Raw genomic sequence first — 13,698 nt, 5'->3', positions numbered from 1 at the left:
TAATAATAATAAGTATATTATTATTATTAACTAATAATATATTCTTATTATGTGTGTATTGGTTTTGGAATCAGTAATATTAAAGTATTATTATTATTACTACTATTATTATTATTATTATTATTATTTTATTTTTATTTTTATTGAGTAATTAATTTGTGATAATTACAAATTTTAGTTAATTCATAAAATAATATTTTCTTTTATATTTCTTTAAGTTTAGCAATATTGAATAGTTGAAAGTTTTATAATAATAATGTAAATAAGTAACACTAATTGTACATTTATAAAATATTTAATATGAATTAATATTAATATAAAATGATTATATCCCAATTAAAAGTTAACATTATTAAAATGCTTATTAATTATCATTAATTAATTAACATTCCAAAGTAATAATTATCATCATTAGTATTAGTAATAATTAATTATATTTATTGATAATAATAATAATATTATTAATTATAATTACTTATAATAATATAATTAATTATTTCATATAAATGTATCAATTATAATTTTTATAATAATTATAATACAAATAATTAACATTAAATATTTATTTTCAAAATAATTAATGTGTTAATATAAATATAAAATGATTATTTCCGAATTATTAAATACCATTCTGAAAATATTTATTAATTATCATTTCGAATTAATAATGAGCAATATTGTGAGTAATAAATTATCAATAGTTAAGTATTAGCAGTAATTATTACAATAAATTATTTTCTGAATTAATAATGAGCAATATTATTGCTAATTTATTATTATCAGCAATTAAGTAATAGCAGTAATTATTATAAGAAATTATTTTCAGTAATTAATTATTATAAGTGAGTAATTATTATAAGTGGGCTCTTTTCTTGAACTACCACTAATTAGTATTTGACACACATCTAATGGGCTTTGTTCTTGAACTACCATTAATTAGAATTTGACATGTGTCCATTTTGTTTAAATCTTTTGAATGACAGGTGTCTGAATGCAGATGGGCCACATGTTGACTCTTAGGGGTTTTGGCCTAAAATCATTCATTTAATATAATTATTATTAATAATTGTTTATATGTAAGAGTGAAGTGAGGGCTAAAATTATCATTTATGTTAATATAAGCACTTGTGGGGAAAAGTAACTCAGCAAACATCCCCACCCCAATAAGGAACGGGATCTACTCCTCACATTACGACGCCGAATGCCTCAGATCCACATCCACCATGCATTGGGGACATCTCCCATGAATAATAACATATAAGTGCGGGAAATGTTCCCAATGAATGATACAATGTGCGTGTAAGGCACGTGTGAGAAGCAGATCCAATCTTCCCCCAATAAGTGCTTTAAAACACAATAAGTAATTTGATAAATGAGTCACTAAATGGCATTTAAGTGGTTGTTAAAATAAACACTTGTACAACATTCACTTTTAATCACCAAGTGCTACTTATTTTAAGAACTACTTTTAATCACCAAACATAACCTTAATCCTCCTCCGAAAGATGTATACGTGCAGCACCCAATCAATTTCACTAATTCATGAGTCTCTTCTCTTGTGATCATTTCTCCGAAAGGATAATGATTGAAAACCAAGAATATGCGCCACGTATACAGGATAAGAAAGAGTCTTTAAGACGCTAAACTCGAACATATTACGTACATGAGTCGAGATCTACTGTTCAAAACTATACTCAAAAACCTACCTACAAAACACTGCATCCGCACATCGGGAACATCTTATTGATCGGTGGTTGTTGCATATTTGTGGATGGCAGATCCGAGCTCATTACGTACATATTTTTTTATTTTAAGTTTAAGATATGACATATGACCGACTTACGAGGGAGCGATAAGTGGAGACGACCGCGGACAAACCATTCGACTGGAGGGCCCTATGCCCCCATCTAGAAAACAAACATATCCAGATAAATGCAAACCAACCAACCCAACTAATCAGATTCCATTTATTCCGTTAGCACATGAAGACGTGTATTTGTGCTAAAAACTGAATATCAATTATCAACGCACCAGCAACCGAATAGACGTTTCTACGATCTACTAATAGTTAGTAAGGGCCAAGCCGAGATCGACTTCAGTACTCCCACGATTCTTGTATTCATACCGTTCGCACAGCCTTTTCACAGCCGTGCATTGAGAATATTTCTATTTGTACTGTGCGAACGGTATGCACGCCATATTCGATTTCGGCCAAGCCTCGTCTCCCGTCCTACTAGGCCTATGCGTCAGCTTTTTATCTTTCCATTATCCGAAGATTAAAAGCAAATTTACGGGAAAATAAATAATAAAAGTAAATATATATAGGTTGGTTTATTTATATTTATTAGAAGAAAAATACAAAAGGCCATCATCTCTTTCGTTTCCCTCTTCACTTATCGTTTCTCCTCCCAGTCTCGGTCTAGGCAATCTCCACCAATTTAGCAGAACATCAACCCTAAATTCATCTTTAAATTTCGCAGGTATTTTGTCGGTGAACCACTGGAATAGAATTTCTAAGATTCCGGATTAAGGAACAGAAGAAGAAATTTGCTAATCTGTACACTGCAGAGCTTCGTAGTTTCAATCCACCTGGAAATTTTATTGTATACTAATGAAGGATAAATGGGACCTCTGCCGATGAGATTCATCGTCTGCGATGGAGTTTATTCGGATTTTGAGACGGTATTCTTAGGGTTTTGCAATTTCATAGCCGAATTGCTGTTCTGCTTATTTAACAGATCTCTTTCGTTTGCTGACAAGAAGGATACTGTTTTGAGTTTCTAGGTTTTTTTTTCCTTGATTGGAGGACCAAAATCTTTAGTCTCTCTTCTATCTAGTCTGCTCTTTACGGACGAAGATCTGTTTATGTTTAACCAATGGAGATTTTGATTGTTTTATTTACTTAATCGTCTTCCGCTCCTAAGGTTTGAGTCTAAAATTGCTTTATCTAGTTTCCTTTTTTTCAGTAATGGTGTCTGGTTCCGGTAATGATCCTGTAGAATCCTTCATTAATTCCTTTAACGCGATTAAAGAAGCTCTTTCTCCACTTGAATCCGGAATTCGACAAGCCGCGAAAGATCTTGAGTCCTGCTGGGCGGTTCCGACAACTGGTCTTAATAGTCTCGAACTGTTCCCTCAGTTGAATGTTTCTCACGAGAACAATAGGACTCCGAGTTTCTCTCTGAGGAGGAAACAGTCAGAAGATGCTGTTGTTGAGGAGGAAAGTTTGTCTATAAGGGTTCCTATCAAGACGTTCTTCGGAACCTTCTTTCCGCAATCTGGTAAAAATGGCCCTAGGATTGACTTGTCAAAAAAAGGGTCTAAGGAGAAAGTCTTAGCTAAAGAGGAGGCTTCTCGTGTGAATTGCTTGCACCTTGCGCTGTCATGGTCTCTTCTGTGTAACGGTTTCGTCCAGTCATTTCCAAGTCCATTCAAGGCTGGGAGGAAGCGCGAGCAAAAACAGTTTGCCCAAGAAAACACCTACTCGAGTTCGTGCACGCAATTATTCTCTGTGGTTTCATCTAAGCTGAAACAGAATGGAAGCGGTGGCCTATTTGATGCACCATTTCGAAACAAATGCACGACATCTAAGGAAGGAGAAAATCTGTGGTTGGAAATCCTTCTTGGTCTTATATTTGAGAGTTTGACTCAAAATCTTAAGAACTTCGATCTGGGTACCCAAGAGAGCTGTCATAAGAGTTGTTATCAAATAAAATCCTCGTCTTTTTCTCCCCCCTTTGATCATTTGGGGGCAATTACAAGTTTACTGAAAGGAAGAAAAGCTGAAGTTGATGGTTTTCTGGGAAATCTGAAGTTTGCAAGGGTGGGTGGTGTGCCTCCAAGTCTGGTTGGAGTAGCTTCTGTTAAGGGAGAGGGTGAAGATGGTGTCTCCACTGGAAATAGGGAAGAAACAGAGAGCAATTCACCTCAGAAGATTGCAAATGGACTGCTAAATATTCCGTTATCAAATGTTGAGCGCTTGCGGTCAACACTATCCACTGTTTCATTGACAGAACTGATTGAACTTGTACCCCAGTTGGGAAGGTCATCTAAAGACTACCCTGACAAGAAGAAGTTATTCTCTGTCCAGGATTTCTTCAGGTACACGGAGGCAGAAGGTATGTGACTCAAACGATCACAAAGTTAAAACTAGATATTGCATCTTTTTTCTTTGATAATTTTTTTTGCTACAAGTACTTGTTTTTTTTTTTTTTGATAATTAACTAGATATTGCATCTTTATGTGCCAATTACAGTCATGCTATATCAATTTAATTGCTTTAAACATAATAGAATAAACAATGATCTCTGTGTGCAATGCATGGATTTGGTGCAATCCCTTGAGAGAAGTATGTGAAGTTGAAACCTTATTCCAACATCTATCATAGTAATATTACTTAGCAAAACCTTACTCCAACAATATGGGGCTATTATAATAAAGTTACTAAAACTTTATTAGAAGGGAAATTGAAGCCGGATATGATAGGACAATGGGGAAATGAAGGACAGCTATAATACCACAATATGCAAGGGAATACAAAAGATTCTTGGTGGTCTTAATGGAGGCACTGGAACCTTTAGATGCGTGAATGAGACACAAGGCATACACATGAATGTATCCCAAGTTGTTAGTCATGTGACTCATACTTATACGTGTGAAATGTGAACCTCAGGATTGAGTCTTGAGGCTAAACTCGTGCCAAGCCTAGAGGTTTAAGCCTCAAATACTGTTTAAAATAATCTCTCCAGTTCATCATAGCCAAAGGACGAAGCCAACCAACCTTTATAGTCAAATGAGCAACTCAGTCTGAAGTGAGTTTCCATTACCAATAGGAAACAAATATATTGTCATAGTTTTTTGATTGGTAATTTGTTGTCATAGATTTTTTTCGATTGGTAATATGTTGTCATAGCTTGACCTTTATGGTTTCTAAAAGCAAGCCATCACACACACACACACGTGTATTGAAAAGCATCATTCTATATATTAACTGCCCACAACGGAAGAAGCCACTAAACCATTTACAACACCCTTATCTTTTATTTGTAAATTGCAAGACTTTTCAATATTATATATGTTACATGGATACTGGTACAAGTGTCAGAATCTGACATATGTATAAGGTGTCGGATTCGACAAGCCCAAAAAATAGGATTCAAGGGCTTGGTTGCTATACTTTACTTTCAAGTTACACTTTTTAATGATGTATCCTTTATGTTAGACAAATAATGGGATAATTGCCAAAAAAAGTACCAAATATGGATGCATAAATCAATGCAAACAACACTAAGCAAACAAAGATTGATTGTACTAAATTAAAGTACCTTGAGTCACACATATTATTGATGTCACAAAAAGAAGAGTCTTTTTTTGAAGATAAAATAAAATTTATTAAAGAAAAAAGAGAGGAATACAAGAAATGTGACAAGTAGTCACCCGAAAGAAGAGCACTTCAAAATCCCAAAACGATCTGACCCAAACCAGCATACACTGAACCTGCAGACACCTAACTGACACCTTAAATGAACAAACAAAGAAGAAACCCAAGACTTTGAAACCAGCCCCCCTTAAATGTCATCAACCTATTTCTCAAAAAAGAAAAAGAAAAAAAAATGCCCACCCAAACCAAAAAATGAAAATGAAACTCCCCAAATGCTCCACACCTGAACCACAGACAACTCTCAACCCCCCCCCCCCCCAACCCCCTAAACTGAACACAATCAAGACCACTTGGCTCTTGAAGGTCTGGCTCCTGCAGACTTGCTTCTTGTTGAAAATTTTGATTTTTTTTCACTTTTTTGACAGGCCCCACACCAAACACACTTACTCTCAATCTTGCAAAAGCTTTTGAAATCGGGAAATTTTGCTGACATCTTAACCTCCTATATTGCTTTCCAACAATAACGTTCTTCTCAAGGTCATTAGCTTCTAAGGCACTCTCATAACTTCTCTTGAATTGCAGCACCACATTCTTTTCAAAGGTTTTGAATTCTACTCCCTCCACACCTTCTCCAACAGCCACCCCATCAAGTCCTGGCATCCTTAACTTGATACAGATCTCCTCTACCCCATCATTGAACCCCTTCCCATCATAGGACACTTCCTTTTCCATTCTCTCCTTCCAACTCTTTAAAAGTCTTCCTAGTCTTCCTTAGGTGTCAACACCTACATTTCTCTAACTCCCATTATGAATCAGTGCTTTCAACCCGTTTTTGACTTGGGCAATTGAACTGATTAACTGAATAAGTGTTGGGGTCTCTGGTTTTTTATGATTTTGATCATTTTGCTCACCTGATTGAACCACTAAACCTGCCAACCAACCAGCTTTTCCAGGTCAAAATATGGGCCTCTGAAGTATCCATGTAATGTAGCATATAACAGTGTGCAGATATGAAGTTTGGTTTATGACCATTGATGCCTAAGAGGTCTAGATATGGATTGGGGAACCAGCTATAAATGAGCATAAATCATGGGGTAAGTAGTGTTTGCTAGCCTACAAAAAGGGCTGCCTCCCTGCCTTACCTATTGTAATTGTAAATTATTCTTTTAAACCCATAAATAAAATTCTTGGTTGTTATTGATCAAAAAAGGAGGCCTAGATATGGATACTGATACATATGCAGATATGGGAAGTGGGGAACTGGGAATACAACTATTTGTTTCCTGAAATCCAGGTAATTGATATGGATACAAGTAACCTATTTAATGGTAATTGATATGTCTTTATAATTATTTTTCTACAATATCTTGAAAACTGGACCAGTTCAGCTAGTACGAAAACCTTCCAGATAATTTGAAAACCATATTGGTTTAACCACTGGTTGAACCAGAAAACCATATTATCCAGTTTTCAAAATATTGATTTTTAAGCTAAATATCAATTCACAATTTTATGTCATCACATTTAATAGAACTTTTAACATCTAAACTAGGGGTGATCATGGGCAACAATGGGCCGGGCTTAGCACCTATTGTAAAGGCTATATAGCCTGAGCCAAGGCCTAATATGTTCCATCAGTACATATCATGTCCAACGTGGATACACTAAGCATGCTCAAGTATTTCGGTATCATAGAACATTGATTGTCCAGTTATTTATTGGGATCTTTATCTTTGTCTACTTTTCCATTTGTTGAATTTTTAACATGTTTTAGGAGGTTAAGAGATTGTAATAGACTACTGGTTCTTCTCATATTTTTGCTTTTATTCTTCTCCACGAGTTGTCTCTTTAGGTTAACCTCAGGTCCTCGTGTGCTTACAGGAAGACGGTTTTTTGAGGAACTGGACAGGGATGGAGATGGCCAGGTAACACTGGAAGATCTTGAAATTGCAATGAGAAAGAGAAGATTACCACGGAGGTATGCTCGGGAGTTTATGTACCGAACCAGAAGTCACATATTCTCAAAATCATTCGGGTGGAAACAGTTTTTATCCTTGATGGAACAGAAGGAACCTACCATTCTTCGAGCTTACAACACACTATGTTTAAGCAAGTCTGGTACTCTGCAAAAGAGTCAAATCTTGACATCCCTTAAAAGTGCAGGACTTCCGGCCAATGAAGACAATGCCATTGCCATGATGCGCTTTTTAAATGCTGATAGTGAAGGATCTATTTCTTATGGTCATTTCCGCAATTTTATGCTTCTACTCCCTTCTGATCGACTTGAAGATGATCCTCGGTAAGATATTGAATATGTTACTATGAGTAATTACTTATTAGAGAATAGAATTATTAAAATTGACTTCTGTTCAAGTAAGATGGGTTTGGCCCTTTGGGTGCTCATGAAGTGCTCAGTAGTATTCAGTTTGTGTTTGGATAAACATTAAATTATCTATCCTGTTTTTGAGATATTCAACAAACCCAACAAAGCCTTGTGCCAACTATCATGAATTCTCTAAGCAATGGCTTGAGCATGTCAATGCTCACAGTTGGATCTTTCTTTGCATGGGTGCTTAACCACACTGTAATGAATGCCCTCCTGTATTTTAGATGCATTTTGAACTGAATCATTCTCATTTATTTTTTGGCATGTTCGTTGAACAAAATTCATTATATGCAAAAGTAGCAGCAGGGATTACTAGTAGAATATGATAGCGTATGTCTTGGAGAATTGAGATTATATCTTAATATACATAAGGATGTTTATTATGTGAATGGAAAGCCATTTAGGTACTCATACACCTGCATGCACACGGAAAATATATTTCAATATTCATTCTCCATTAGGCATACTGAGTACAATAAAATATGGGACTTGTAAACCATTGGAAACTTCCATTCTCTTCTTTTCTTTATCCGTTTTGAACCCTTATTATTATTGTTCCATACATTACTAATATCGGGAAAATGTACATGTACTGATTATGTGTTTATGGTTGCCATTCTCTTGGAACTATTCGCTTTTGCTAGGTAAGAACTTACAGATAACAATTTTGGTAAAGTGGTCACATGAGTTAGTTTTAAGATCTGATATTTTTCTGTTTCTTATTTCCCAGTACCGTATAGATGGCTGAAGAAGATGCACTTTTCTTTATGAGATATTTAACATTAATAGCAAGTCATATTTCACAACAGATTTTTCTATTGAGAGTTGTTATTTTCTTTTCATATTATCTACAGAAGTATATGGTTTGAAGCTGCGACTGTTGTTGCTGTTGCACCACCTGTGGAAATACCTGCTGGAAGTGTATTAAAATCTGCTTTGGCAGGGGGCCTTGCATGTGCACTTTCTACCTCACTAATGCATCCTATCGATACGATAAAGGCAAATTCTTTGGCTATTAGCTACTTCTATATTTTCTTTTCTTTTTTTTTTTTTGGTAGGGGTGAGGACCTGGTCAAAGTCATCTTATAGTAGGTAAAAACATTTTCATAGTTAATCAATAAAAGAAAAAACATTTTCATAGTTGCTTGTTAATATAAGCAGCTAACTTTTCATTTACACAGTTTAGTATTTCTACTATATCTAGAAATATATTCATTTATAGACAAGTTTTTGATAACCTATTAAACTGGATCTATCCTCAAAACTGTTAGTTATTAATTTCTCAGACTTTCTTTCAAAGGTATTTCCTATCATCCTTCATCCATGACACTTGAGTTTAGATTTTGGTTCACAAAGATGATGTAGGGAGGCAGACTAGATGGAGTTGAGATCTGCTATAAACATTTAATATCATGGGAAGGGCACTTGGTAGACCATAATTTTGGGACACTTTAGTAGCTGGATCTTGAAGTAAAAATGGGCTGACATATGGATATTATATGAAAACATCAAAGTTTTCATTGTTTTATGGGAGGAGATATATGCCAATTCTTTTCTGAAGATCTTTTAAGATTGCAAAATTATCAGTTATGCTGGCTGCTTAAAACCAAATGCTAAATGTGATCACTGAGGAAAACCAATCCAAAAGGTAGGATTGTAAATGGACCAGATATTGGTCCAATCCGATCAGTTCCAGTATGAGTCCATTATGGATGGACTAGGTCCAATGACCAATCCAATCTGATGAAAACTTTGAACCATTCTGGACTGGTCCAATTCAATGCCTGGACCATCCAAACTATCTGAATTAGTTTTAATTTAGATTGGGTCCAACCCAAACCTGGTCCATGGTCCATTGACACCTCTGCTGTGGACGGACCGTACATTGGTTGAATCCAACCCACTCCAATATAAATCCATTACAAACAGACCAGGTCCAATCTAACAAATAATTTGGACCATTAAGTCTGGACTGGTCCAATTCAAGATGTCTTATTGGTCTGCCCAATCTGTTAAAATTGAATTTGTTTCAGACAGGGTAGGGTCCAACCCAAACCTGATCCATTGACCCCCCTACCAAAAGGTAGGAGGTTTTTAGGGATGGCAAGAAATTTCAATATTCTAGTTCTGAAGAATCAAGTAGAATTACTTGTATCAAGATTTGGTTTCCTGGTTACTCACTTTGTTCTTCTCTCAAAGTTTTTTTTTTTTTTTTTTGCAAACTAGGGGAAAACATTTTTATCAATAACCATGTGCTTGCATTAATTATGAAGAGGAGAAATCCTGCATCCTGAACCAGATACAGAGAAGACAATACAAACAGTGCAAGCTACAACTTGCATTATTTGGGTACAATGAGAAAAAACCATTGCATTACATCAATACCCAGACCTGGTATTCCCTACATAAGATTGTCCTTATTTACCCCTATTCTTCCAAGGACATCTGCTATTGTATTAGCTGATCTAGGTTTCCATCTGAATGAGAAATTCAGATTAGATGCCAAGAACATAGCTTCTCTGATTACCTGCTGGAGTACTAAAGAATCTTATGTTTTGTTTTTTCAACCAACTTTGGACTACTTGGCAGTTTCCTTCCACAACCAAATTATAATTCATACCTTCCCAAATTATGGCCAGTGCATTATCATTTTTTTTGTTGTTTTCATATTCCAGAAACTCCTTGGACATGTAATCCACCGATTACCATACCCCTGATCCTATATTTCTTTAAAAGACATGTTGAGCAAATTAAAAGGGCTGAGAATGAGGAATTTCTGTCTTTGATCCTATTCCCTATCCATGTGAAATGAAAAAAAAAAAATTGTTAAAGCATATAATTAAAAACTAGCATTTGGAAGTGGTGGTATTTCTTGAGGGGTAATATATTGATATTACTATCACTAAATTCATTGTAGTTTTTTCTGAATATTATAAAAACGAGCTTTTGGTATTGGTTTCACTCCCATAACACTTTCTTGGTTTTTCAGACTCGAGTACAAGCATCAACACTCTCATTCCCGGAACTTGTGTCAAAGCTTCCTCAAATTGGAGTACAGGGACTATATAGGGGATCTGTTCCAGCAATTCTTGGTCAATTTTCAAGGTTAGCTTTGTTCTATGTGCAATCTCATTCTTGTTCATGTTTAAATATTTATTTATATTAGTTTCATTTGATGATAGCCATGGGTTGAGGACTGGAATTTTTGAAGCAAGCAAACTTGTACTTGTAAATGTTGCTCCAACACTTCCAGAAATTCAGGTAATGGTTATTAGTAGAATTTTTTATAAGGTGCAATCTATAGCATCCTAAGAAACTTGATATATATGATTATTAGGTGCAATCTATAGCATCCTTCTGCAGCACAATCTTGGGAACAGCTGTGCGGATACCCTGTGAGGTACTGAAGCAGCGTTTGCAAGCTGGCATTTTTGACAATGTGGGAGAGGCTATTGTTGGTACAATGCGCCAAGATGGCCTCAAGGGTTTCTTTCGTGGAACTGGTGCTACACTCTGCCGTGAAGTTCCTTTCTATGTTGCTGGCATGGGTCTCTATGCTGAATCCAAAAAGGTATGAAGTTTGCACAAATCTAGACAACTAGTACCATGCTCAGGATGTCACCTCTGCTTCAGGAACATGGTTTAAAATGGCAAGACTGTTTGTTATTGGACGCATGAATAGTATTTGACTTCTCAACGCAAAGGCTGCATGCTAATTGGTGCAAGTCTATTAGGGTGGTGGTGAACTTTGGGACCTGTCTGCATTACATTTATAGAAAGAAGTATGACTACTTCAAGTGGGTTATCAATCCCATGAATAAGGAGCTTATCATTGACACATGTTGAGTACTCCATGAAATTTGTTATCGTGTGTACATGCACACACAATAGTCAGACTTTGAAGAAAAAATTACATGGTTGTCACCAAGGTTAAAGTATCAATACGTATGAACTAATATGTACCCGTTTTTGAGGTTACAGACACATGGTAGGGGTGGAATGGCCAAAATTCTTTCTCACATTCTCTCTCATTAATTTCTATGTAATTCCTATAACTACTCTCTCATTAATTCCTAGTTAATTTCTATATTTAAGGTTCAAATTCAAATTTGTCTAAATGACTTTCATCAGACCATTAAATTTGTCAAATTACTATAACCCATAATTTTTTTGGCATAACAACTATAAGTAAGAAGATTTTAACCTAGGTCTCTGGATTGAAAGACAAGAAGTCCACCACACCATGCTCCAATTAATTGTCATATTTTAACTTTTAGGCATTTTCTCTTCTCATTAAATGTCTGTCAATAAATATTAAAAAATTATTATTAGAACTTACTTGTGTATAAATATTAATGCAAATTATATTGGCTTTCTGAGAATGACGATATACTCATGTATGTACATATTTTACTTCTTTCATCATTTTTCAACATTTACCGTGTGTCCCCAATAATTTACACTTCACATAATAGATTATAGTATGCTTTTCTTATGTGTATATAACTTGCACTCATCTAAAACTTACATTTAGTTTATTGATGTGTTTTTTCCTAGCATATCCATGCACACCTTAATTTTTCCACATACATGTGTATCCAAAGCAAATCACAATCTCTCAAAGTTGACTTTCTGATGCTCTGAACCCTGGTTGTCACCTAGTCAAGGATATCCTATTGAATAGGATAATGCTATGGACTTGCACAATATGCTTTGGGTATGTCATGTGAGCCATGCGATCATTTTCCGATTTTCCAGTTTTTTTGTATTACCTCTGACTTGGCATGTACGCAAAATGAGATAATACCTTTTTTTTTTCTTTCTTAAGGCTGCTCAGCAGCTTCTGAGGCGGGACCTTGAACCTTGGGAGACAATTGTGGTTGGGGCTCTTTCAGGAGGGCTTGCTGCGGTTGTGACAACCCCTTTTGATGTGATAAAAACAAGAATGATGACTGCTCCTCAAGGTCTGCCAGTATCAATGTCAATGGTGGCTTTTTCTATTCTCCGTCAGGAGGGCCCTCTTGGTCTATTCAAAGGAGCAGTCCCTAGGTTCTTCTGGATTGCACCTTTAGGTGCCATGAACTTTGCAGGCTATGAACTTGCAAGAAAGGCAATGGACAAGAATGAGGAGCCACAAGGTGATCAGCTTCCTGAAAAGAAGCTAACCAACGCAGGTTAAAGATCCCCAACAGCCTCACAGTTGGCCTTCTTTTTCGAATGATACATGTGAGTTGTGCAACCTCTGGCAGGGATTTTACAGCAATGAGAGCATCATGTTGCTTCAGTTTTATTTGTCGACATCACCCTCTTCTTTTGAGACTTCTGAATAGCTTGTAACTTTTTCAAGCATTTTTGTAATCCATCAGTACTCGGCAAGAGCTTACATTTTGGGCACTAAATTTTGTATATTAACACAGCCCGAGTCACTGAGCAAGCCAAGGCTATTACATATGCTTAATCAGTTCTGATAGAATTTGAAAAACAAACTGCAAATGATGTTTTTCTTTTTTCTTTTTTTTTTCCCTTTTTGTACATCGCGCAGTTGACCATACCATACTTTACAATTTTATGGCGATGTTCTTTCGTCTTTTGTTTTGAGCAAGTTAAATGTCGTGCAGTGGGAAATAAAGTTATTACATATTAACATAGTTATTAACTGTTCCCATCGGCACAGTGCTTAAATTAATTTCTTGGATGGCTAACCAGCAGCTCGGTGCATTTATTTCTAGTGTTGAACGTGGATGATAGCACTTGAGAATGAACAAAATATCTCGTGTATTATTTTTTAGAGCAAATTTCTTACAGTAACTTATAATTTAGGAAATTGACTAAGGGCACAGTAACTTTTATAATTTAGGAAATTGACTAAGGGCCTGTTTGTTGCATCTTTTCGCATGTTTTTTTTGCTGTTTACAAGTTGGGAAGATTGCAA

The 13,698-nt window shown here is 35.6% G+C and overlaps 1 protein-coding gene across 3 annotated transcripts; it reads left to right on the top strand.

Annotated features, from left to right (window-relative positions):
* Positions 1 to 2,346: 2,346 nt before the first annotated feature.
* LOC104594772 (uncharacterized) lies at positions 2,347 to 13,276 on the top strand. 3 transcript variants are annotated; one of them, XM_088899060.1, is made up of 8 exons: positions 2,348 to 4,118; positions 7,262 to 7,679; positions 8,621 to 8,765; positions 10,756 to 10,871; positions 10,949 to 11,027; positions 11,104 to 11,337; positions 12,429 to 12,483; positions 12,595 to 12,733. In XM_088899060.1, the coding sequence occupies exons 1-7, from the start codon at positions 2,969 to 2,971 to the stop codon at positions 12,444 to 12,446; spliced, it is 2,160 nt and encodes a 719-aa protein (XP_088755186.1). In that variant the 5' UTR covers positions 2,348 to 2,968; the 3' UTR covers positions 12,447 to 12,483; positions 12,595 to 12,733. The 3 variants fall into 3 exon arrangements, with proteins under 3 accessions (XP_088755185.1, XP_088755186.1, XP_019052838.1); XM_019197293.2 differs by lacking the exon at positions 12,429 to 12,483 and having other exon boundaries at positions 2,349 to 2,682; positions 2,967 to 4,118; positions 12,595 to 13,276; XM_088899059.1 differs by lacking the exon at positions 12,595 to 12,733 and having other exon boundaries at positions 2,347 to 4,118; positions 12,324 to 12,461.
* The last annotated feature ends 422 nt before the right edge of the window (positions 13,277 to 13,698 follow it).

Source organism: Nelumbo nucifera, chromosome 2, assembly GCF_055504915.1.
Source record: "Nelumbo nucifera cultivar China Antique chromosome 2, China Antique-T2T, whole genome shotgun sequence".
Lineage (NCBI taxonomy): Eukaryota > Viridiplantae > Streptophyta > Magnoliopsida > Proteales > Nelumbonaceae > Nelumbo > Nelumbo nucifera.
This window is presented reverse-complemented; position numbering and strand designations above follow the sequence as displayed.